Source organism: Bos javanicus, chromosome 19 (assembly GCF_032452875.1).
Source record: "Bos javanicus breed banteng chromosome 19, ARS-OSU_banteng_1.0, whole genome shotgun sequence".
NCBI lineage: Eukaryota > Metazoa > Chordata > Mammalia > Artiodactyla > Bovidae > Bos > Bos javanicus.
The window spans coordinates 22240026-22267359 of NC_083886.1; the positions used below are offsets into that span (position 1 = coordinate 22240026).

At 41.1% G+C, this 27334-nt stretch overlaps 1 protein-coding gene and 1 non-coding gene across 8 annotated transcripts in view; both read right to left on the reverse strand.

Moving 5' to 3' along the window:
* The window catches only part of SSH2 (slingshot protein phosphatase 2), a 246584-nt gene that overhangs the window by 55717 nt on the left and 163533 nt on the right, over window positions 1-27334 (reverse strand). For 6 of the 7 annotated variants that reach the window (XM_061389502.1, XM_061389501.1, XM_061389505.1 and 3 more), the window contains one exon: window positions 5150-5253. In XM_061389502.1, coding sequence (XP_061245486.1) covers window positions 5150-5253 — 104 coding nt within the window. Of the gene's footprint in view, window positions 1-5149; window positions 5254-19904; window positions 20124-27334 lie in introns of those variants that run through there. The other variant, XM_061389508.1, reaches the window with a different exon arrangement.
* On the reverse strand, window positions 20352-20424 carry TRNAG-UCC (transfer RNA glycine (anticodon UCC)). The gene has a single exon. It is a non-coding gene; the product is annotated as a tRNA-Gly (tRNA).

Consider the following 27334-nt stretch of genomic DNA (forward strand, 5'->3'; position numbering starts at 1 on the left):
AGGAACTAAGATCTTGCAAGCCACATGGCATGGCCAAAAAAAAAAAAAAAAACACAAAAATGCATGTGTGTGTATATAAATACAGCAAATCTCAAGGGATATAAATTCTAGTGAACATATCATTAGGTGCTTTAAAATGGCCAATCATTATTTCAATCTTCACTAGTTTTTATACGTTCTATAAAACTAAGTTGAAATTTCTTTGTATCAAACTAGTATAGATTTCCTCATATTCCCTACTATACTAGCAAATCTGAAGCTTCGGCTGTGTGTCAGTCACTCAGTCGTGTCCGACTCTTTGCAACCCCATGAACTGCAGCCTGTTGCAGGCTCCTCCGTCCATGGAATTCTCCAGGCAAGAATACTGGAGTGGGTAGCCATTCCCTTCTCCAGGCGATCTTCCCGACCCAGGGATTGAACTCGGGTCTCCTGCATTACAGACAGATACTTTATTGTCTGAACCACCAGGGAAGCTTTGGCCAGTAAGAGATAATTAGATAATATGCTGTCATAAATGAAGACAATGAGAGAACAAAAAAACTTCATTCCTGCCCAACCCTTTTTTGAGAGTCTAAAGTGACTAACGCAGCTGCATGATCACAGATGCCAGTGTAACCTGTTCTCACACTGGTCTTGGAATCTCCATACATACTTTTCCTCTAGGTAACTTCATAGCTGTTAATTATGAGATGAAATACTGATATGTGCAAGAAGTGGAGAGAGATAGGAAGAAAAAAAAGTAGGCTCGCAAACAGTTGTCTGTCCTGTGGTACTTGCGGGATGGGATCTTAGGTTCCCTGGCTAGGGATGGAACCCAGACCTTCAGCAGTGAAAACGCAGAATCCTTACTGCTAGACCACCAGGGAATTCCCCTATTTTGTTCTCTTAAAGAATAGTTTTTTTGCCTTTCCCCTCCATTTTACTGTTGGCTTCTTTACTTCTTCTATTGAAGAACCTTTCAACTTTCAAAATTAAAAAGAAGAGTTATTATGTTTGCCCAGGTTCATTCTGTTATACTTCAAACCCAGAGACACAATATAAGTCTCATGTGCAAGAGCCAGTGTGGGTTCATAGCAGAAATCCAAGAGAAATGGAAACATGTGTCCACACAAACACGCTATTAGTCCTCAAATGGAAAACACTCAAATGTCTATCAACTGATAGATGGATAAATGTGGTATATATCCATACACTATGATACTATTCTATCATAAAAAGATACATACTATCACATAGATGAGTCTTGAAAGGGGCCATGTCTCAAGTGAAAGGTGCCTGTTTCAAAAGATTGTTTATATGGTTCCCCTTATACGGAACACCCCTAATAGGCAAATCTATAGAGACAGGATGCAGATTAGTGGTTGTTCAGGGATAGGAGAGAGCGTGGGGGGACATAGGGAGGGACTGCTAATGGGTACTGGGTTGCTTTTTGGGGGGACGAGAATGTCCTAAAATTAGATTGTGGTGATGGCTGTGTAACTCTGTGAATACACTGAAAAAAAATCCCTGAATGTACACTTTAAATGGGTAAATTGGGTGAATAATATAGTATTTATGTCTCAAAAAAGCTGTTAAAAAAAGAAAAGAATGAGAGTGGGGAGACAAAGTGTTAGGTATAAACAGTGAAGAATGCCTACAATTACTAGCTACAATTGAGGTAAGCAGCTCAGGCTTTTTAAAAATTAAGTTTTCCTTTTGTTCTATGAAGACAAATAACCTGAGGAAAGAATTTTCAGGATGGAGAACTTCCAGAAGAGAAAAACGTTTCTGGGCAAATGATCAGTTACTAAGTCATGTCTGACTCTTGCAACCCCAGGGACTACTGTAGCCTGCCAGGCTCCTCTGTCCATGGGGTTTCCTAGGCAAGAATACTGGAGTGAGTTCTCATTTCCTCCTCCAAGGGATCTTCCCGACCCACAGATCGAAACTGCGTCTTCTGCCTCTCATGAAATGGCAGGTGGGTCCTTTACCACTTGAGCCACCTGGGAAGCCCTTCTGGGCAAAGAGTAGCGGTAAATCCCCACTCCAACTACTACTGGCCCAAAGATCTAGCTGGCTTCTCAGAAGGTTCAACAAAGTTAGGGAGCCCTACCCCTACAAAGGGGCTTCTTCTGCGAGTGGGGCATGTAGAAGCTCAGGTTTGTCAGTGGTGAAAAGCACTGCCATGAACAAAGTGGGTGCTTCCTACTAGGAAACCGTCCTTCACAGAGACTAACAGAGGCAACACACTTGAACCATTAATATCCCTTTTCTACATTTTGTTTTCATATATTTCACTGCTGGTAGTGACGTTTTAGACTTGTTTGATTTTATAGACTTTTGGCTGTTTCTCTTTAAAATGTTAGCAGACACTCATTTATGATATTGCCTTTTGATTATAAAAAAGTACTTGGACATTTTTAATGAAGACCAGATAAAATTCTAACTGGTTCGAGAAACATGCAGAAGAAAGTACCATGAGACAGAGGAAGCCCTTGATCTGCTCTCAGTTCTGCAATCATCTTTTCAGTTACTGTAGACTTGGCTAAGGGAACTCCCAGCTCATGCGAAGGTCTGGCTCTATGAGCTGCATTTATACTCACACTGCCTCATCTGGTCTGGTCTGAATCACAAGTAAAGTCCATTCAGTTTGTGTTAAATCTGCTTTTCTTTTTGGTATAGAGAAAGCTCAGTGGACAAGGTCAAGTAGAAACCTGGGTGGCAGCTGAGTGTGGAAGTCTGACCAAAGAAAAAGACCAACCAGGGCCAGGAGCTTTAAAAGCCCCTGACCCCACTTACCATTACATGCCACAGAGCAATTTAAGTAACATCTTAGTCAGACAAGCTGGATTTAAGCCAATATTTCATCTTCTTTTTACTGTAAGTGATAAATATCCACAGCAAACAGGAACACAAAGCTCAACTGGGTCTACTTCCTCTGTGCATTCAAGTTTTGGGGGAGTTTTTTTGCGTGCCTCTTTTAAAAATTTTCCATGGCTGGGGTTATGGTAGGAGGATAATACTGTCCAATGAGCTGGATTATAATTCTGAGCTTCTACGCTTTGAACTAGATGAAGCCCCAAACAAGAAGTAGGGCAGCCACTAAAATAGCTGAGATTATCTGGACTGGAGCTAAACTCAACTACTGGCTCAATGGGACCCAGGATTTCTGGTTTTCACCTTTGACCTACACACTCAAGGTTTACAGTCTTCTTTGTTCTTTTCTTACTAATTCTAATTTCCTCCACTCCTCGAGGTAATATGTCATCCAAATGGCCTATTTTGGACAATAAGCAAACATTCTGTGTAGCACTGATTGAGGTTTCTCTGTTGTCCTGAGGACAACCAACTTTTATTTTCCCCCCAAAATGATACAAATTAGACTTGCTATTTAGAAGAGAGGCATAAGGCTGGTTATCTTCCTAAACTATGAATATCCTATACCTGGAGACCTCTCTCCTGAGACAAACTTTCTTCAATTCTTTCTTAACCTCATCACCACAGATGCACCTAACTCTAGAGAAGTCTAAAAAGTAAAAGTAAAGTCAAGTCACTCAGTCGTGTCCGACTCTTTGCGACCCCATGGACTGTAGCCTACCAGGCTCCTCTGTCCATGGGATTTTCCCAGGCAAGAGTACTGGAGTGGGTTGCCATTTCCTTCTCCAGGGGATCTTCCCAACCCAGGGATTGAACCCGGGTCTCCAGCATTGCAGACAACGCTTTACCGTCTGAGCCACCAGGGAAGCCCCTAGAGAAGTCTAACATATGGAAATATAAATGCATCTTCTACTGTTAGTGGGTATGATATTGCGATTTATAATAAGAAATATATTTCATCTCTGTCCAGTTCGTGGCACAGAGTTTGTAATATTGTTGTAATTTCTTAAATGATGGGAGCCAGGAAGATGTCTTCCGTTATATTAATGACCTGACACTCTAGCAGAGTACCTCGGGATGGGGGCCAGTGGCCAGGGGAAACAACTATGTGATCAGAGGGTTGGAATTTCCTTACCTGGGGAGGGAAGAGGGGCTGAAAGTTGAATGGATTACCAATAGCCAATAATTTAATGATGTTAGTGTAGTGAAGCCAGCACAAAAACTCAAGAGGGCAGGTTTCAGAGTGCTGCTATATTGAGGAACATGTGAAGACTGGGGAGTGTGTACACTCAGAGGGTATAGAAGCCCACTGCCCCTTCCCAAATATCTTGCCTTACACATCTCTTCCATCTGGCTGTTCTGAGTTATATCCTTTTATAATAAACCAGCCATCCAGCAAGTAAAATGTTTCTCTGAGTTCTATGAGCTGCTCTAGCAAATTACACAATCCCAAGGAAGGGGTCACTGGAACATTCAATCTATGACAAGTTGGACTGATGACTGGCATCTGAAATGTGGGATAGGGAGGGGCGGCCTTATACAATAGAGCCCTTAACCTGTGGAATCTGACACTACCTCCAGGTAGACAGTGTCAAAAATGAGTTGAATTGCCGGATACCCAGTTAGGGTCTGAGAACTGTTTGGAGGTGTGGGGAAAAAAGCCTCATATTGTTATTAGGTGAAGAATATTAGTAGGTTATTTCAAAATCAGAGCATTATACCCATACCTAAGTGAACATTTATTTGATGACTCCCTGTTTCTCTGTCTTCTGAATTACATTTTCAGTCTTTTTAATGTGAACACAATCAAGACAGACTCTGATATTTAAATATGTGATATAATAACTTTTGTTATCACAATAGTGACACTGAATTTACTTAAAGTTAGTAATATACCATATTAATTTTGTGACTCCCTAGACAGCAGACCAAAACAAATACTATCTTTGGTCAGTTGATACTGCATAGGATTTGAGGAAACATCTGAACATCTTTTAGCTGATTACCAAAACCTTACTCGAGAAATCACATTAATACGTCCTTAACGTCTTTTTTGTACCTTATTATTTTTCCAACAAAAATTTATTGAACATCTACTTCATGTATAAGGTATTCTGCTAAGTGCCAGAAAAATGGTCTATGAGCATGAAAGAAAAGTGATTACAGCATAGTACAATGCTTTCTTTCACTATTACAGAACTGCTGGAGAAATGACAATGGAGGTAATCAGTCTTCTAAGACAAAACAAAAGGCAAAGAAACCAAGAAAAGGAGTGGCATATGTGGAGCTTTACCTGCATGCTTGTTCCGTCTGTGGCTGACTCTTGGTGTGGATGAGCCATTTCCCCGGGGTAGAAAAAGGGCAGCACCTTTGACAGTTAGAAAGCTCTCGCTGATGCTGCAAGGAAAAAAGTACAAATAAATAAGTAAATAAGTACTTTAAGGAAGAAAAACTGAAGAGTAAGATAAAGACTGACTTTGGGATTATTTTCTCTTTCCTCTTCTAAAGTTCCAACCTCATGGGACGAAGTAAAAATAAAATCAAGAGACTCTGATAAACAACAAGGTACTACTGTATGGCCCAGGGAACTATATTCAATATCCTGTAACAAACCGCAATGGAAAAGAACATGTATACATATGTATGAATCACTTTGTTGTACACCAGAAACTAATATGACATTGTAGATCAACTCTGCTTCAATTTAAAAAAAGGAAAAAAGAGAAACTCTGGTTACTCACAGTTTTGTCTACTACAGACAATTCTTCTGGAACAAAATTCACACTATTCTGCGTACATTACATAGTAGCAGTTAAGTGGGTAGGTTCTAGAAACAAGGGTAAAGGGTCTGGAACCAGACTGCCTGGGTTTGAATCCTAACTCTGCTACTTCTTACCTGAGTGAGTTTAGGGGGCCTAAGTTTCTCTATCTATAAAAGAGAGATTCATAAACGAATTGAGCTTCTTGTGAGAAGTCAGTAAGAATAAGAAGCTTCTTGGACTGGCGCCCTTAATAGACATTAGTTTACCAACTCATAGATCTATGGTTGTCAATAATGGTGTTTCAACAGTGTTTTAATCAGATGTGAAATGTGTTATAATACTTAGCTACTAACAATAGATATAAGTTTGCAAAAAAAGATTTATATTTAAAATACACACGTATCACAGTAAAGTGTTACTCAGAATTTTACTTTCATAAACTTGCATTTCCATGGCGTTAAAAAGGCATAGTGCACAGGAAGTATGTTCACCTCACAGAGTGTGCCTTGGGTAGTGATATGATCCTTCACGTGAATGATAGCTCAACAGAGACAGAGAATTACCGCTTAGAGGCTATTCAAAGCACAATTACTAGTGGATATCCACAAAAAAACCAAAATTGTATCCGCATTATTTCATATCAACAATGTTATCTACAGAATTCAAAAAGGATAGAACTTATAAACCATTAATGGTAAAGTTTAGAAACACATAATGAAGGATTCCAAGACTGTCTTTGAGTACTCCAGTCAGGGTTAGTTAATGTATTATAAATTACACTGCTCTGCCTGTTCGACATTTCTGCTTGGAAATCTAATTGGCATTTCAAATTTATACTGCCAAAACTAATCTCTTGAATTCCCTGCCCACATCCACCCAAGTTGTTTAGGACAAACATATAACAGTTATTCTTGGCTTCTCTGTGTCTGACAATATATATCTAACCCATCAGCAAGACCTATGAGACTTGAATTTGTCCATATATCTCCATCACCACCCTGACAACGGTCCAGGGCACCACTGTTTTTCACTTAGACTGCTGTTTGAAATGTTTTCTTTTAAGGGTTTTATTACAGAAAATTTCAAATCGATTCAAAAGTACAGGTAATAATATATGAGCCCCTATGTTCTCATACATTCCAGTTCCCATGCATGGCCAGTCTTGTTTCTTCTATACCTCTGCCTCTTCGTCCTGACCCTGAAGTGAAACTAACCCCAGACATTATATCAGCAAAAAGCCTCTAAACTGGTCTGTCTGCAACTATTTCTGTACCACCACGATCCACTTACCAAAGAGCAACCAGAGTGCTTTAAAAATAAAATATATAGATATATATCATATAATATCACCTCCCTGCTTAAAACCCTCCAACAGCTTCCCTTTGTATGTATAAATAAAACCCAAAGTCCTTAGCTGGGACTTCTAGGCCCTGTGACAGCTGATAAGGAGTTACTTCCCTGGTCTTATACCATCGCCCTTTTTCTTTACTATGATCTGGATGCACTAGTTTTCCTTCTGTTTTGTACTTCAGGCCCTTCTGGGGGCCTTTGTGCTTTTTGTTTTCTACTTGGGACGCTATTCTCCTGGCCTGTCACCCTCTACGTCACAGCTCCATATCATCACCTCCCCCCATTCCAGCATACTCTATCCTGTTGTTCTCTTTTGTTTTCTTTCAGGATATTTATCATAAACTAAAATTATATGTATTCATTTATACATTTGATTGTGGTCAGCTCCCTATAATAGAATATAAACTCTATGAAGAGCAAGACTTTTATTTTGCTCAGCACTGTATCTTCAACACTGGAAACAGTGCCAAGCACGTATCAGGTACTCGATAGATATCTGATGAATAAATGAATTCATTCCAGGGTTCTCCCCCTCCTCCCCACCCACACATAGTTTTTTCTGACCCATCACTGCAACAGGAATTGTAATTTAGGACAATAAAATAGAAATTCTGTAATCTCACAGGTTAAGAAAATTATAGAATTAAAACTATGTGGCGTATTACTGGACTGTAAAATACAAATGTTTGACAAGAAACTAATTGGCACATGAAATTAAATCATCTTTATAATGTCAGTTCTTGACTTCATTTTATCTTTGAATCATGTGGTGTGAAGCTGATAAACCTCTGAGGTAACTTGCCAAACAGATTCAAATTTGTCTTCTAAAAACAAAGACTCTACAGACGCCACTTTAAAATTCTGCATGCTGGCTGGGAGGGGCTGCCTTTGTTTTGTTTTCATCTTTAAATAAAGCGTTGCGCTCTTGTGGTCTGTTGCACAAGTTTTGTCTCTTGTTACATTCGTGGTGTGCACATGTCACCCTGCTGCGGGTCACTCTGTTTCACTCACATTACAGGAACAACCTAAAACACAATGTCTAAGTGACAGGATGAGTGGGGTACACCACAGACAGGAAATGACATTCACACTTCTGCCAACACAGCAACTGTCTGCCTTACAAATGAAAATATTTTATAAAAATAAAGGTAACCAGTCTACCTATCAGCAGGCAAGTTACAGCTGGGGGCATTTTGGTTTCCAATACACAAAGTGGTCTCTACATCTGACACTAAAGAAGTATACTTGTTGAGAGCTTATTTCAGTCATTCCTTTTGTGAGACAAAGGTACTTTCTCTTTGACAAACACACCAACTTCCTGGTTTTTAGAGCTCTGGAATACTGCTCTTAGATACATTTGTTGCATATGCTTTAAAATATATCTAAGTGCCTTCTTCAAAATGTATGCAGTGCTTTCACAAGTGGGGAGCTGGGGTGGAGGACCAGAGTCAGTGCTTAACTCAAAGCTACCTGGAAAATTCCTGATTATAAAAGAAAAACCAAGAGTCAAAGTCACGATTGGTATAAGGGAAAAGATGCCATTCTATTTGAGTCTTTTATACAAATCTCAATAAACTTTTCTGATACAACAAAATGCACAGCAGACCCAGCTGGGCTGGGAGCTGCCCTAGTAGGGGCAACGTAGGCCCCCAGAGAGTCATGGCAGATGCACTCTGGACGGTATGATCAACTGTCTTTATTCTGTGGTCTCAAATTTTGACTCCCCAGTGATCACAAAAGTGGCATAAAGGGGACAAAAGTGTTGGTCACAAGGGACCAGGAATGAAAGTGTGGCTAATTACAAAAAACCCTTCTCATCACTGAGAAAAAGTCAAAGTTCTATAAATGCTATCAAAGATGGGATGGCAGCATGGTGGCACAGAAGTGAAAAAAAAAATTCGAAACCACCAGAGCTTACGAGGATCGATTTCAACTTGAAAATTAAATGCCTTATTTGCATATGAAGAAACTAATATGTAAATTTAATCACATGTACTTCAGTGTACGGTAAAGGCTGAGTATATCTTGCTAGGATAACAAGAGACTCATTTATGTAAATATTCATCTTTCTGAAGCAGCTGGCTGAAGATTCAATCAGCAGAGTTGGTTTCTAAAATTGAGAAGAGTAGGTGAAAACTTTTTTACGTTTTCTGAACTGACCAGTTCTCTAGAGTCTGGCCTAGGAAGAGGATTCCTCCAGTAAATTCTCTGGAGCCATCTACATATGATTACAGATGCCCAAGTTAAACACAAACCCCAGAGGACTTAACTCCTATATTAAGGAAAATACAAGATAAAGAACACGCTCTGAATCCAAAGATGGAGAGTAACTAGCTGCTTGATGAGAGAATGACAAGGATCATCTTTCTAACACAGTGACAGTGAAGTTCTCCAGTCTTTATCAGGGATACAACTGAAGAACATCTACTCGTGTCCTGCCTAAGATCACCTGCTCATCAAATGGAAAATCATCCCTTGTTTGACAGATGAACTGAGCTACTAATAGCTAACTTGAGTAGATGCCAACTGTATGCGAGGCACTGAGCTAAGCACTTCACAATATTTCATTTAACCTTCACAACAAGGTTACTTGGGTACTATTTTTTACCCTCAATTTACACATAAGAGACTGAGGGGCTCAGAAATGGTAAATTATCTGCCCAAGATCATACAGCTGGCTAGCAATCCTCTGAGCCAGGATTCAAACCAAGGTTTGATTTGAAAATTCATGCTCTGAATCAGTCTTTACTATGCTGTTCTAGTTTTATGATATAGTTTACAGAAGATGAAACGCGATGTCTTCCCTACAGAGCTTTTCAACAGAACAGATTTTAAAAGCAGATACAGAAGTGAAAGCAAAGGACAGAAATTCATTCAGATCTCAGCTCTGTGCATTCCCTTTTTGTTCCCTGACCAAGGCCATGAACAGAAAGACTTTACTGAGGGGAATGAAGAACATCTGGCTGAGAGATGAATCCAGATGGGCTGCATAGTAGAGAAAAGAACTGGGCACGATGGTAGCATTTTTAGTCTCAAAAACAGAGGAACGAATCCTCTGCTTTAAATAATTCGGGGAAGCACTCTGTGCCAATCCCTCCCAATCAAAAGCACTTTCCAAAGCATGAAATTTGTGAACTGGCAGTTTCTACTCCGGCAAAGTGTAGAAAAGGTCAACTAAGGGAAGAAAACACTTAACTGTTTTGAGATTAGAATAAATTTTTGAAGAATGTGGTGGTCAACCATGACCAGCAGGAAGGCTGGTCAAAATAAAGCAAAATAAAGCAACACACCTGCAAACTGCTACATGTGAGTCTGACAGACATTATTCTTTTTTACATGTAACACACAAGATGAAATGAATAATTTACTATGGGAAATCAAGTTTCATACAGTGGGTGTAATGCTTTCACTTTAACATTAAAATGAAGAAAGTGGATTTTCATGTTTATAATGTTTCTAATGCCAAGTTCTTGAGTTTGCTTGGCATTTCTGCCTGAAGCCAAAACTCATAGGTAAATTATTGTGTAATACTGAAAGCACAAAATATAACTGCACAGGTAAGCTGTTGGCATTTATGTGAAATTCAAATACACATAATTTTCCTGAACTGTTTCATATTTTTATCTTGAAGAATACTCATTTATGAGAAAACTATCAAATACATTTCATTCTCGTAACAACACTCTCCCTTTCCTGATTAACTTTTCTCTGTTTATTTAGGTGTTTGATTTTCAGATTCAAGGTACTAGGGCAGCCATGTCAATCCCATTAGGTGGAAAAGAATTCATGTCCCCAGTCAATGTGACCACATCACAGAGAAGGTAACTTCATAATAAAAGTTTCAAATATCAGACCAGAGGCCAAACGACTACAGAGCTATGAATACTAGCACCTACTGAAAAAGTCTGGCTAAATTCAAAAAACAGGAAGGGAAAGTCATTGTTGCTTGATGGATGAAACATGGCTACAGAAGTCAATAGTAAACTTCCAGGTAATGAGAAAAGTTTGATTCTGTAATCCTAAAGAAACTGAAATTACAATGAGAGAAAATCCAAACCCAAACATTGTATGCACTATTCTCTGTAATTAAACGATCCCCAACCCAATCCCCAACATACAGGTGGTAAGTTCCAGTGACAATGTTGGAATGGCAATGGATACCTGGAACTTTCTCCCCACCCGGCGCATATAAACTCCCAGACACATGCCTGTGAATGCAGCAGCAGGATTTTTTTCTCCATCAGCAGATAAGCAGAGGCTGGGGTACATTAGCAAACCAATCACTGGCAAAGGGGAGAAAAGCTTATGGCTCCAGTTCTTATTCACTAACTACAACCACCAGACTATTTTAGTCCTAGCTAGTCTTCCATTAAAACTCTGTTGCACAATGCCCAGCACAAGTACCTTCAGATGCAGCTATTTACCCATCTTTCCTACTTTTCTACAACCTACGAAGAAGGAAAAAAGGTCTATTTGTTCAAGGCTGAGGAACAAATTCCATCAGGACTAATCTTCCTGGTCCTTTTCCTACAGATCATAAATTAGAGGGACACCCCCCCCCCCACCGCTACCGGATATTCCTTTATCATTTTGAATGTTCATTTACTGATAAGATCTTGTAACTATTTCATTCTTGCCTCAAATATGTGCATCTCAGAAACGTCCAGACAGAAACACAATCTAGGATCAACAATTTTACCACCGGCCATACAATTCAACCTTCCCATTTCTAGAGACGGGGGTACGTCTGGGTTGCCATTTGTGGTTTCTGGCTGACAAGCAGTAATAGAGAGCTCTCCTGCCTGTCACCCTAGTCACCTCTTGGGGAATCTCCCTCAATGTACCTAGTCATGGTGACCTTCCAACTCTGGAGCTGCAAGGGGCCTTGCAGGACGCTGGCATGCGGATTAGGCCTGGCCAGCTGGAAACTGCCTCCTGAATCTCAGGCAGGCGACCCAAGTGAGTAAGGAAAGTGGGGGATGGTCACATTCACCACGGGGAGAGTGGCAAGGTAGAGACTAGTCTGTGCCTACTCTGGCTTTTCCTTGAATGTCCTTGGCTCCTGCCTGTTTCCTAGGTTTGGTCTTCTGGCCTCCCATCCATTAGGTAAGCTCTGACACCCTTCTAAGAAAAATTTTGCTGAAGATAGTTAATATTCATTTCTGAGCTTGCAACAGAGAATCTGATACATCAACTGAAGTTCAGAGAATCCAACGGCTTGCCCAAAGTCACACAGTTAGGTAGCAGTGGAGCTCAGATGAAGGTCCAAGTCATCTGAAACCCAGGGCAGCACCGTAACCCTTTATCCTAAGTTAGAGGTTACCAAACGGAGAAGGCAATGGCACCCCACTCCAGTACTCTTGCCTGGAAAATCCCATGGATGGAGGAGCTTGGTGGGCTGCAGTCCATGGGGTCGCTAAGAGTCGAACACGACTGAGTGACTTCACTTTCATTTTTCACTTTCGTGCACTGGAGAAGGAAATGGTAACCCACTCCAGTGTTCTTGCCTGGAGAATCCCAGGGATGAGGGAGCCTGGTGGCCTGCCGTCTATGGGGTCGCACAGAGTCGGACACGACTGAAGCGACTTAGCAGCAGCAGCAGAGGTTACCAAAATAGGACACATTTGATGACTTAATCATCTGAAGCAACCAGCAGCTAAAAACACATCTGGTCAGTTTATCTAACGAGAACAAAGGCAGGATTTCACTGCAAAGCCTGGTGTGATATACTGGCTCGATTTTTCATGGTATCTTGAAGACAAAAGTTTAGGTCTTAATAGGGAAATATTTAGACATACTCCCATGATTTAGACATACTCCCATGAGGCAAACACTTTCATGTAGTTTCTTTTTCCTTTAGTATGGTTGTTGGATATCAAACATTGCTTAAAAAAAATAAATAAATAAAGGAAGACCATGAAGCCTAGGCAGGAGGGCAAACAAGTCGACATGTGAAAAGCAGTGGCTGTCTGCCTAGCTCTGGGTTCCTCTGCAGTCTTCTCCCAGACCAAAGGTGTGTCTTTCTAGATGCTGTCTGCTCACATATACACTTGACCTCCTGGATTCCAGGGATCTAAAGTGTTTAGCTGTCGGTTTGGATTTTTGAAGTACTACCAAATAATGACAGGTCAGAGTTGGAGCGCCCTCAGAGAGGGTCCAGGTCATGGCTCCAGCTGGTAGTAGGTGGGCCTAATTTAGCACATTTTATAAAACCAGCACACACATAAAATCATTTTAATCTCTGGGTACGTGAAGAAGAGCAGCCACTCTCTCTAGCTCCTCCAGGCAGCCACTGCTCCTGGACTCATAGTGAGCATTCCCGCCCCCAAACACTTCTGAGTGTGAGCTAAGATTCAGAGACCAGGACTCATGACATTGCTGCCGCCTTCCAATCTCCGTCCCTTTGCAGCCACTCTAGCAAGTCTCAGCCTCATCTGCAGCAGTCATCTGCCAAAAGTCTACCCACCTCTGCTCAAAAAAATAAAAACAAACATCCCTCTCCCCACCCCCCAAGAAAAAACCCCTAGCTGCCTATGAAAGGAGTTGGTTTCAGGCACTTCTGATGACTGACAGTGTAGGGGGAGTTTTGTTTCCAAAAGCTCCTCCTCCGAGGAGGGGAGAAACCACCTCAGCTCAAAGGAACCCATTTCCGTTACAAGCTGAATTAATAAAGCTTATCAGTGCTGTGGCCCAAAACTCTAGACTTACATACTTCTCATTTAAAAAGGTAAAGCTTAAAAGCTATCCGAACCACAAACGAAATGACCTTAACGGTTCTTTCTCAGTATGTAACATGCTGGATGTACTTACGGGTCACCCAAGAGATATCACCCACATTACCTAGCACCAAATTTTAAAATAGTTGGTGGGATTAAACAAAACAAAAGGAGATTAACTCAAACTGTTCAGCATTTGAAATATCATTTCATTTGCATGATTCAACAAATGCTTTTCCAGGTATTTAAAACACACCTGCAGAAGGAATGCAAGTTGGGCTTTTAAGCACTTGGCCAAAATGTCAACCCCTGCTTTCTGACTATTTCTCTCTCACTTTCACACAAAGCCTCTTGTGAGGCTCAGGGTACCGTCTACTCTCTGTTGCTGTCGCCTCTGACACCCTTGTCACTGTCTCTAATTCACTCCTTACCTTGCTCAATCTTCTCTCTTTTCACCCTGCTTCTTACAACAATCTTAAGAGATTGCACTGTTCATACAGATGAACACCCAACAGCTTGGTCCCCAAATCTCTCTCCTCTTGATCCTCACAGACTGTCACCTAGGCTCCATTTAAACGAATTCCCAGAATCCCTGTCAAAGGCACTGGATTTTTAACAGACTTGATTTCAGAAATCAAACTCCCAGTTACTGATTGCAACTCCCTCTCTTGTGACCTTCATGTGTTCACTCACTCTTCAACCTGGTGGAGACTCCAGGCCCTCAATTCCTCGATTTCTTTCCAAGTTATCCACCTCTTTTTGGCTTTTCTTCCTTCCGTAACCAACCTAGTCCCGTGTCTTATTTCCTAACAGGTTTCCCTACCATCTGTTCTCTTTGTTCCTGACTTCCTTTCATAATACTACAGCTTAAAATTATAGTATTCTTTGATGAGACTTATTTATGATTATCTGTATAAGCAGCAAGCTCCTTGAGCAGGAACAATTGCTTTGTTTAATATTCTTTATTTAGTGTCTAACACAGTACCTGACACTAAGCAGATGGGCAATAAATATATACTCAATAAATGAAAGGCAGCCCCCCAAAATGCTTAAGGAGATTATGAAACTGTGCCTCTGGATGCTAGGGCACATCCATGGCCTCAGTGACAGAGGTGTCAGAGATGACAGCAACAACAGTGAGTTGACTAAGCTGGGCAGTTAACACCTACAGATCTGCACCCCTCCCCCACCCCCAATTTCTTCCCCTGCCTGCTCCAAACCCTCCCTGCTCTCCTCAAGTCCCATCGCAACTCCTGCTTTCTTCAACTCTCCAGTTAACCTAGTCTTCTACACCATGGAGGAGATTAGCTGGTGTGATTGCTCCCAATTAATTTCCCTCCTCTGCAGACTTATCTCCTTTCTCTGACCTGAGAGGATGATGCATCCAGCTGTCAAAAGTCAACCTGTTCACCAGCATCCTTGACCCCATTTCCTTGTCTCCTAGTTGTATCAATTGGTCACCCTCTTTCGAGTGACTTCTCCTTGGCCCAGAAACATGCTCAGGTCTGTTCTTTCACATCCTTAAAACAAAACCCTTACTTGATCTTCTGTCCCTAAGTTTCTCTTCCTTTATTACTGAAATTCTTTAAAAAGGAGTATATACTTTCTGTCTCCATTTTCTTCCACTGCAGTCATTTTTCCTAGCCATCTTGCTCCTCTCCCACCTCTGAAAGTCCTTCCCATCCAAGTTTGCCAGTGATTTCCTGAGTGATAGATCCAAGGGACAAAATCCTTTAGTCTTAGCTTAATATCAGTTTCTGCTTTTCACTTAGCACCTGGAGCCCTGACAGGCATTAGCAAATCACATTCTCCTTTTTAAAAGAGACTCATTCCTCTTGGCATCTGAGACACTGAATCCCAGTTTGAGATCCTCTGCCAGATATCCTACCCTACCTGACTAACCTCTCTTAAAACATACAGATCGTCAGACCGTCACAGTGCTTTGAAACTCACTGACAACTAATTATACTGAAAAATCAGAATTTCCAGCTTCTCTTGAAAGATCAGAAAATTACACTTATGTCGGCATTCACACCTACGAACAACTGGCCACGGTTGAGCGGTGGCTGCCCCTTTGGGCTTCACATGATGGTGAGTGCTATGGAGCAAAACTGAGCAGAGTAAAGAGAGGGCTGCTGTGTATATCTGTGCTATAACATATGCTCGGGGAATGTCTCTCTGATAAGGTGACATTTGAGCAGAAATCTGTAGGAAGTAAGGGAGGGAGTCGTGTGGCTGTTTAGGAAAAGAATATTAAAGGCAGACGGGGCAGCAAATGCAAAGGCTCTGACGTGTACTTGGCTGGTTTGGACCATAGCAGGGAAGTTAACAGCACTCAAGTGTGGTGAGTCAATGACGTGTGGAAGAAGATGAGATCAAAGGGACAGGGAAGGGCAAGTGACACAGGTCTCAGTGTCTCCACTTCATATGGGATTCGGCTTCCAAGGCACTCCAACGGAGATATTCATTGGCTGGTCAAATCCAATGGACACTGTTCAGTCCTCATCTTTCTTGATCATTTGACTTTGTTGATAACCTTCTATCTCCTAATAGTCTTACTTTCTTAGTACTGCTACTATGCTTTTCGTTTGTGGGCTCCTAGTCTTTTCCAAGCTCTTACATATGTCATCTTTGATCATTTCCTTGTCATTCTTCTTTCTGTTCTGTATATACTCTTCTGATGCCTTCTCCAGCCCACCCTGTCCTATAAAGGATGACTCCTGACTAGTTATCTTACTGACAGATAATAAATTACCCTAAAACTTGGAAGCCTAATGCAACAAAAACCACTTATTACCTCACACAGTTTCTGTGGGTTAAGGCTCCAGGAGCAGGGCTTCCATAATTTAGGTCCAGTGGTTAAGAATCTGCCTTGCAACGCAAGGGAGACTGGTTCGATCCTGGTCCGGGAAGATCCCACAGGCCTTGAAGCAACTAAATCTGTGCGCCACAACTACTGAGCCAGTGCTCTAGAGCTCACGAGCCGGAACTACTGAGCCCACAGGCTGCAACGACTGAATCCCACATTCATAGAGCCTGTACTCCACATCAAGAGAAGCCACCGCAATGAGAAGCTGGTGCACTGCAACAAAAAGAAGCCCCCACTGGCTGCAATTAGAGAAAGCCCAAGTGTAGCAACGAAGACCTAGCGCAGCCAAAAAATAAAATACATAAATCTTAAGGAAAAAAAAAAAAAAGTGCAGGAGCACACCAGCTGGGTGGCTCTGGTTCAGGGTTTCTTATGAGAAGGCAGTCAACTGAAGCCTAGTCTGGAGGTGGGAAGATCTGCTTCCAAGACTGCTCCCTTATATGGATATTGACAGGAGGCCTCAATTCTCTGCCATGCAACGGTCTGCTTGAGTGACCTTACGACATGGCAGCTGTCTTTCCCCTGTAAGTGATCCCAAGGGGAACAAGGCAGAAGTGCAGTGATTCATGACTTAACCCTGGAAGTGACACACCATAATTTCTGCAATATCCTATTAGTTACATAGATCACTCCTATTTAATGTTGGAGGGAACTATACAGGATGCAAATACTGGGAGCAAAGAATCGCTGGGAACCATCGTGGAGGTACCTCACCTCCCAAATTGGTTCTCTAGCTCAGATTTATCACCAAAGCCCTAGACCTGTACCACTGGCTGTCTAAAAAAATGTCAGTCACTCATTCAGGTCTGACTCTTTGTGACCCCAAGGACTGTAGCCCGTCAGGCCCCTCTGTCCATGGAACACTCCAGGCAAGAATACTGGAGTGGGTAGCCATTCCCTTCTCCAGGGGATCTTCCCAACCCAGGGATCAAACCCAGGTCTCCTCAACTGCAGGCAGATTCTTTACCATCTACTAAATCACTGCAGGTGGTGACTGCAGCCATGAAATTAAAAGACGCTTGCTCCTTGGAAGAAAAGTTATGACCAACCTAGATAGCATATTCAAAAGCAGAGACACTACTTTGCCAAACAAAGGTCCGTCTAGTCAAGGCTATGGTTTTTCCCGTGGTCATGTATGGATGTGAGAGTTGGACTGTGAAGAAACCTGAGTGCCAAAGAATTGATGCTTTTGAACTGTGGTGTTGGAGAAGACTCTTGAGAGTCCCATGGACTGCATGGAGGTCCAACCAGTCCATTCCAAAGGAGATCAGCCCTGGGTGTTCTTTGGAAGGAATGATGCTAAAACTCAAACTCCAGTACTTTGGCCACCTCATGCGAAGAGTTGACTCATTGGAAAAGACTCTGATGCTGGGAGGGATTGGGGGCAGGGGGAAAAGGGGATGACAGAGGATGAGATGGCTGGATGGCATCACCGACTGGATAGACGTGAGTTTGAGTGAACTCTGGGCGTTGGTGATGGACAGGGAGTCCTGGCGTGCTGCGATTCATGGGGCTGCAAAGAGTCGGACACAACTGAGTGACTGAACTGAACTGAACTGAACTGAAATAGCTATTATTTGTTGATGATAATGGGAACAACTTGGCCATTACTTCATAAACTTTTTTTGGTGAAAACCTAGAATCAGGTATGATGGCATGTCCATCAAAATGCTGTGTTACGGAGTTATGTGATGGAAGTAGAAGCTGGAGGAAGTAGTTTGGTGCTGGCTCTGAGTGTACTGTGAAGTAAACTTGAAGATGCTGTAATGAGCATTTATTGAGTTCCCATCCTGTGCTGGGCATGGTGCCTGGCACTTTACAATCACTATCTCGCAATAACTCCATGAATAGAAGTTATTCTTCCCATTTCACAGAAGAAAGAAAGGTTTGGAGGATAACTTCCCTAAGCTTACCAATTACACAATCAGCATGACAAAGCAGGGGTCAAATTTTGGCCTGTTTCCAAGTTATGTTGCTTTGCTTTGTGTTTTGAAACTCTACTCCATGGCTTCTTTAGCAGTCTGAGTTCTTTCTTTGCCTGTTTTGTACAATTCAGGCCTACTTCAGCCTACTTACCAGGGTACCGGCAGGGTTCCAAGAAGTAACTCAAATTATCAGAAAACCAAGGTTTTATGTTTTGGTTATAAATTAAGTAAGTTCAGTGCTACTTTACTGCAACCTTACAAGTAATTCTCAAAATTCACTGGCCAAAAAATTTAACCCAGTCTGTAAAAGAAGTCTATCATCTTGCTTGTCTAACCAGTTCTTCTATAGTTCTCTAACTTAGGCAAAGAAAATTAGATTATTTGCCAACAGACACTCTTTTTTGGGGAGGGGAACTGTGCCACATGTCACACAGGATCTTAGTTCCCCGATCAGGGATTGAATCTGCGCCCCTTGCAGTGGAAACGTAGAGTCTTGACCACTGGACTGCCAGGGAAGACCCAGCAGGCATTCTTAAAAGTCCCTCAAAGATACTGATCAAATAAAGATACTGATCAAACTATCAAATAAAGAGAAATAGAGAAAGGCATGTCACAAGTATGCTGACTCCTCTTTTAAATCTTCTCCCTGGTTTGCTTTACTATTAAAAGTCCTTGGGCAAATCCTTTTATTATATTTGTATCTGTTTTAATGCACATTAAAGAGCCTCCTGGCATGCACAATGAAATCCAGGAGGAATGCTGTTACCAGTGCTTAGGCTCTGAGACTTACAAAAGCAGTTACCTTTTACTAAATAGTAATACGAGTGGTGATGATGACGGGGTGAGAGGCGGGAGAGAATGAGAAGGAAGAGAAAAACACAGCAAAAGGCCAAGTTCAAAGGACAATTTAAGGAGCTGTTAAAGAAATGGGAAAAGAGAAAGCAAACAGCAGGTAGTCGCCTTTATCAACTCATATTTTATAACAGATCTGATGTTCCTTGTTTCCTACAGTTTTCCCTCTTACAGAATCATCACAGAATTGTACCACCAATACAGATGAAAAATGTACCCCATTTTTCCTTGCAAATTTAATTTATTAAGCTTCCTTGATAACTGATCTAATTTTAATAATTTTTCAAATACACTAGATGTACCTTTTTGGATAAACTTAGGAAGAAAGCAATGATCTACAGCACCTTCTTCCTTATTTTCCAGAGAGCATTCATGAGAAATCAGAGGGCTAGGGACCAAGGGATCACACAGTGGTATTTTGCAATACTCCAGAATGCAATATGAAGCAATGAGAATTCCAACTATTTGGATTTGGAAAAAGAGGAAAATATTTAAATCAAAATGACCCAAGAGTAAATTTAAATTTCATGTGTGTTTAAATGTGCTGGAGGGAAAATGATAAATCATCACATACCTGCTCCAATATAGGAACGATTCTACACCAACTGCCTAGATGTTTTTAGGTACTGGCTGAGTTAGGTCCCAGAACTACCCCATGATGCAACGCAGGACACAGGAAACAAAAGGAACAAAAGGAAATGATTTCTAACTGCCAGGAGCAATTCTCTTTTGCACAGTGACTGGAAGGAAAGCCGCAATCCTTTTATCTTCTTACATGGCAACAAACAGCTAGCAAGGCTGTATGTAAGTCTTGTGGACTTCTTCAGTCCTTAGGGGACCCTACATACCATAGAGGGCTACCCTTTAAATATCTAAGCACAGGGGACCACAGCATGTCTAACAGGAAGGTGGCTGAAGGTACTCTTTTTTTTTTTTAAAGTTTTCTTTCTAAAAAAGTTTAATTAATTTTTATTTATTTATTTGGCTGAGCTGGGTCTTACCTGTGGCATGTGGGATCTAGTTCCCTGACCAGGGATCGAACCTGGGCCCTCTGCATTGGAAGCACAGAGTCTTAGCCACTGGACCACTAGGGAAGTCTCTCAAGGTATTCTTAAAGGTGCAGATTTTTTTTTTCTCCTTTTATGGGGGCTGTGTGAATCGAGCCTGGTGGGTTACAGTCCAAAGGGTCACAAAGAGTCAGATACAACTCTGCATATGTGAATTTATATGTTTATTTATATTTACAATAAATACTGATATATGGACTAACTTGTTCTTTTATTTACTCAGTTTTTGCTTTTCTTGTATATTTCCTTTCTTCTCATCTACCGTGGTAAAGAATACATTTTCTATTTTTACATGCTTATCTTAACATTTTAATAAATATATTTAATGCAGCAAATCAGTATTTCTAGTTTGTAGATATGTTTTTTCCTACTCCAGGCTGCCATGGGGTGGGCACAGCAATGTGCCTTGAAAATCAACATACTTTAAAACAGCAGTTTTTAGACGTTAAGAAAATTAAAAAGCCTACACATATATATCTCACTTTTAAAGATAAAAGTTGGATCTTAGCCACATTCTAAAAACTACTAGGATCTAGGAAAGGAAAATAAGAGAATTAGGACTCACTGACAAAATGCTGATAAGCTGCAATGCCCTTTTGGTAACTCAAGACGAAAATCCAAGAGATGATGCTGGGATCGGGGGCAAGAAAACAGGGAAGTGACTAAATGACCAAGTATCTGAACTTCAGCTTAAGAAAAAGGATATAACCAGGCAAAAAACTATGCATGTAAAGAATGGGAAGGTAACATGGCAGGAGTGAAAATGGCTATTTGTAAGAATGGTGGCTTTGAGGTGGCAATTTCTTTTTGCAAATATCTTTTTAATGATTCTTATCCTGTGTTTTTAATTTTAAAAAAGGACCCCAAAAGGGAGGGGAGAGGGCAATACAGGAAAACACACCGTGGGAACACAGTCAAGCACACAGATGTTTTGCGTAAGCTGTGTTTTCAGACATCTACCACAGAAACGAGACTTGAAAAAGTCAAGCTGTCCTCAACAAGTTCTCTGAAGTGATGGGTGGGGCTTGAGAGAAAGTGAGCTGTGATGAAACCAACAATTAGTACCCTCAGGGCTGAGAAAGCTGCAGTTTCTTAGATAAGTTCCTCATTCATGAGCCACCTCTCTGCCCCAAAGGCTTTGCCATCAGCAATGTTTGCTAGGCAAAGGATGACCCAAGCCGCCCTTCTGTCCATTTCAAGTGATCAAGGTTCTTTGTCAGCAGCACCGCTATTTCTTTGCAGAGAGCTTCTCTCTCTGTGGTAGAAGAGAGAGGGCATAACCTACTGTATAAAAATCTGAGTGGGAAGCAAGCTGCCCTACTCCTCCCTTCTTGTTTCAATTCCAAATAAAAATGCTTATCATGTACAGAAAAATTCATGTAAAGGCCAAGATAATACACCTGTTCATTTGTTCCACCGCCTTGCTTTGGTGTATTGTTAAGCTTTGTTTCTGTTTAATGAGATGTATATTCCTAGGTCTACACTCTTGGCTTTTTTCATGTGTAAGGTAGTGAAAGTTCATGGACACTGCTTTATATAGTGCCCAGTCTTAATACTATGTATGGAGTATTTAACAAATGTGATCTGAAAATGACAAGGGAAATGATGCTGAAGACTCACATCCACTTTGAAGTCTAATGCAGTGTGAAAGTCACTCACTATAACACCTTTGAGTAGCGCTGACGTACATGCACCAGCTGTGTGCATACGTCGTTGTGTCCGACTCTTTGCAGCCTTATGGACTGTAGCCCACCAGGCTCCTCTGCCCATGGAATTCCCCAGGCAAGAATGTACTGGAGTAGGTTGCCATTTTCTCCTCCAGGGGATCTCTCCGACCTGGGAGCTGACCCACGTCTCCTGTGTCTCTTGCATTTGCAGGTGGATTCTTTACCACCGAGTCACCTGGGAAGCCCAGCACACACGCACCACCATGTATAAATAAGACAGCCAGCAGGAGGCTGCTGGGTAACACAGGAAGCTCAGCTCCATGCTCTGTGGTGACCTAGAGGGGTGGGATCGGGGTGGGAGAGAGGAGGTTCAACAGGAAGGGTATATGTGTACCTGTAGCTGATTCACATTGTGGTACAGTAGAAACTAACGCAACACTTTAAAGCAATTATCCTCCAATTAAAAAATTAAAACAAAACCTCTTCTCTGGTGTCTGTGTGTACACAGGCTGTGTGAGTGTTCTTTGCAGCCTTCCATCACTCCTGATGCAAAGAAGGGAACTTCTATTCACAGAACTTTCAACTTGCAGAGTTCTTACAAAGTTCTAGCTGGTGTTCTTACAAAGTTCTAGCTGGTGTTCTATCTTGAACTTCCCTTTTCTCAGAAGTTGAGTGTGCTGGATGAGTTACCGTCCAGCATCTGCCTTCTGAGTGAATTCATCACAAAAGATTGTAGAAACTTCTTATTCAGGCACACTAGCCTCTTCTAAGTCTTATGTGAGCTCCCTTTACTGCTGATATGACAATGGAGCTGATAATCTGTAGGTTTATATAAACTTGTTTGGCTAAAGCCACTCAAATTGCTCATATAATCTTACTATATGGTGGAAGAATAAGAGGCAGGGTTGCAGTAAATCTGGACAGAGGTAAGTAGGTCATAGGTTGAAAAGGTCTTATATGACTTGCCAAAGAATTTGGACTTTAGCCCTGAGGATGACAGAAATCCAAAGTTTGCATTACCAGAAGATTCTTCTAACTACAGCATGGAGAATGGACTGGAAGGGGTTGAGAGTTAGAAAGAGGGAAACAGATGTTACTTAAGTGTTCCAAGCAAGAAGGAGACAGGGTAGTCGATCAGTGAGCTAACAGGAATGAAAAGAAGATGGATATCTTGGGGATATTTGTCTAGTTTATTTTTTGGTACAGATGGAAATTTTACTTAAAACCTATATTGTACGAAAGTCTAAAAAAGAAAGATTTGATATGTGCCAATTCCTTGCAATCCAAGAACATCTTTTTCTTTTGCATCTCCTGATTCTGCAGACAGATCCTTTCCTTTAACAAATCTCATTGCTTTACACTCTCACCCAGGAGGGTCAAAAAAAAAAAAAAAGTCTTATTTACATGGATATTAACTTTTATACCACCTGCTTCTGTCCAAACTTTTCTCAAAACAGGTTTTTCTTTTTCTTCACTATCTCAACTTTTTCTTGTTTTACTTTGTTAATCCTCAGATTTGGAGACCAAATTTGCCTTAACCTATCTGCCAGCTGACAGCCCATCATCCTGCACAAGCTAGGGAAACTTACAGGCAATTCTTCCTCATGTCACTTTGTTATCACGCATGTCTATATCATTTCCTGCCAGGCACCAAACTTCCAGCATCAAGGAAGAACAGCTGAGGAGAATGCTTTTACACAAAAGACTTCCCTCCTTCCTTATCCCCTACTCAACGGATATGACAATATACTGATGATATAGTCAGGGTCAAGTTAAACGGAAGATAATGCAACTAAGTTCTAAAACCACCATTTTCAACCGATCATAAAGAAAGCAAGGTTAACTGTCTGCACATAATATAACAAGCAGAAAATGAATCAGAAACCAGAAGCTGACTTCAATCAAGAGAAGGCAAGTGAATTTTACAGATGAATACAAATTCATCTGTATTACATTAGAACAGGACATCAGTGAAGAACTGTTAGGCCAGTAATACTAAATCTCTTTGGCTCTCAGTTAAATTAAGTTAGATTATTAAAGACAATCTATGAGAAGACATATTAAGAAGAGGCGGCAAGAATACACAGAAGAACTGTACAAAAAAGATCTTCATGACCAAGATAATCACGATGGTGTGATCACTCACCTAGAGCCAGACATCTGGGAATGTGAAGTCAGGTGGGCCTTAGAAAGCATCACTACGAACAAAGCTAGTGGAGGTGATGGAATCCCAGTTGAGCTATTTCAAATCCTGAAAGATGATGCTGTGAAAGTGCTGCACTCAATATGCCAGCAAATTTGGAAAACTCAGCAGTGGCCACAGGACTGGAAAAGGTCAGTTTTCATTCTAATCTCAAAGAAAGGCAATGCCAAAGAATGCTCAAACTACTGCACAATTGCACTCATCTAACACGCTAGTAAAGTAATGCTCAAAATTCTGCAAGCCAGGCTTCAGCAGTATGTAAACCGTGAACTTCCAGATGTTTAAGATGGTTTTAGAAAAGGCAGAGGAACCAGAGATCAAATTGCCAACATCCGCTGGATCATCGAAAAAGCAAGAAAGTTCCAGAAAAACATCTATTTCTGCTTTATTGACTATGCCAAAGCCTTTGACTGTGTGGATCACAAGAAACTGTGGAAAATTCTGAAAGAGATGGGAATACCAGGCCACCTGACCTGCCTCTTGAGAAACCTATATGCAGGACAGGAAGCAACAGGTAGAACTGGACATGGAACAACAGACTGGTTCTAAATAGGAAAAGGAGTACGTCAAGGCTGAATATGGTCACCCTGCTTATTTAACTTATATGCAGAGTACATCATGAGAAACACTGGGCTGAAAGAAGCACAGGCTGGAATCAAGACTGTCAGGAGAAATATCAGTAACTTCAGATATGCAGATAACACCACCCTTATGGCAGAAAGTGAAGAAGAACTAAAGAGCCTCTTGATGAAAGTGAAAGAGGAGAGTGGAAAAGTTGGCCTAAAGCTCAACATTCAGAAAACTAAGATCATGGCATCTGGTCCCATCACTTCATGGCAAATAGATGGGGAAAGAGTGGAAACAGTGGCAGACTTTACTTTTTGGGGCTCCAAAATCACTGCAGATAGTGATTGCAGCCATGAAATTAAAAGACGCTTACTCCTTGGAAGTCAAGTTATGACCAACCTAGATAGCATATTGAAAAGCAGAGACATTACTTTGCCAACAAAGGTCCATCTACTCAAGGTTATGCTTTTTCCAGTGGTCACATATGGATGTGAGAGTTGGACTGTGAAGAAAGCTGAGCGCCGAAGAATTGATGCTTTTGAACTGTGGTGTTGGAGAAGACTCTTGAGAGTCCCTCGGACTTCAAGGAGATCCAACCAGTCCATTCTGAGGGAGATCAGTCCTGGGTGTTCATTGGAAGGACTGATGCTAAAGCTGAAACTCCAATACTTTGGCCACCTCATGCAAAGAGTTGACTCATTGGAAAAGACCCTGATGCTAGGAGGGATTGGGGGCAGGAGGAGAAGGGGATGACAGAGGATGAGATGGCTGGATGGCATCACCAACTCGACAGACATGAGTTTGAGTAAACTCCAGGAGTTGGTGATGGAACGAGGCCTGGCGTGCTGCGATTCATGGGGTCGCAAAGATTCAGACACGACTGAGCGACTGAACTGAACTGAACTGATGAGAAGACAGCTCTCACAGATAATTAACTTCCTCATCTCTAAAATCAATAGTTGTGTAAAACATAGCTCTGAAGAACTTAAAAAGAATTTGTATTAAAGATGAACCACAGACCATCCAGAGGATGGGATCATAGTAAACCTGGGGAATATACCTAAATCACAGTAAAGCTGCCATTTTGTAACAGCCAGCTAACTTTGTTTCTTATTTCTCTTCTATAAGTGGGATCATAACACTAAACAAGGTGTCAGAGTAAACGATGATAAAAAATTGTGATGAGGTGGCTGTATCAAACCTTTCTACAAATAGATTTCCAGTTCTGAGGTCATATTTTCATTGACTTGGAGAAGGCACCAGGGGCACACCTGGCCAGGACTCAGCTGACCAGAATTTTCTAATCTCACTTTACACCTGGTTTGGTGCCACTAAGTCAGTTTTAGCAGTTTAGGCAGATTCTCTATTTATAAAAGAGAAGGTTAGTATCTCACCTGCTGTATGGAAACATGTAAAGGTAGAGAAGAGGAAAAAGCAAGGGACTCACAGGTGACCTAGAGTTCTTGCTCTGTCACCACTGAATTGTATAATATGACGTGAGGCAATCATATTTCATTTTTCTCAAACAACATTATAAACTTTTAAAGTTTGTAATTTTAGGAGATTACCACTAGCAACTGTAAAAGCATTCCATTAGTTCAAGAGGAGATCAGTTTATTTTTATCGTATTAATCCGTCAAAAAGACCAACTAGGTTTTTCATAGCAGAAGTAACTCTCAAAGAATTCCCCTAAAATGTTAGGTCACAACAGCACATTAAATGACGTTAAATGCTATAGACTTCTCCTTCTTAGTAACCAAATAGTTAATGTGTTCACTGGATTCCTGCTTCCATTGGAAATTTTTTCTGCAAATGGAATCCCATCCCTCCCCTACTTGAGTGTTGATCAATTAAAAAAGAAAAAGATGAAAAGATGCACAAACTTTAGTCACTAGTTGACAGAAAGTTTGTGCAAGGTTTCTAGAAAGTTAACAAATGTCAGAGTTATATAAAGACAAGTTATTATCCTAAAGTACATGAAGCTTAGGCTTTATCTTTGAAACTCTGAAGAAATGTTAAGTTTTGGTCAAAGAAATAGAAAAGGAAACTGCCCCTTAGGCATGTTTTCATATGGAATGAACTCCTGGTTTCTTTCTGAAGTGATTCACTTTAGCTTTAAAAACAAATTTTTTGGTTTAGTGCATAAAACTTTTTCCCAAGGAAGCTGAGCAGCTGGAAAAAGCATCTTTACCTATAGGCAGAACCGGAATAGTTCTGTTTCTTTAAATATAATTGTAATACTAGTAATGAAGACCAGCTAAGGTCATTCTACTGTCTCTTTCCATATCAGCCAAGTCCACACCTCGCTATATTTAGACAAGGTATGCAGGCCCCACTAAAGATAGGAAACTCAGTCCTAGGCTTAGGGTCACAACAGTGGGGTTACTTCCTCAGCTGAGGGGGAAAGTCACACACAAAAGCAACCCTGTATTGATGCACGCATTCCTTGGAAACCAACAGAGCAACCAATGCTCAATTGTATTTCACTGTGAACAGAAAT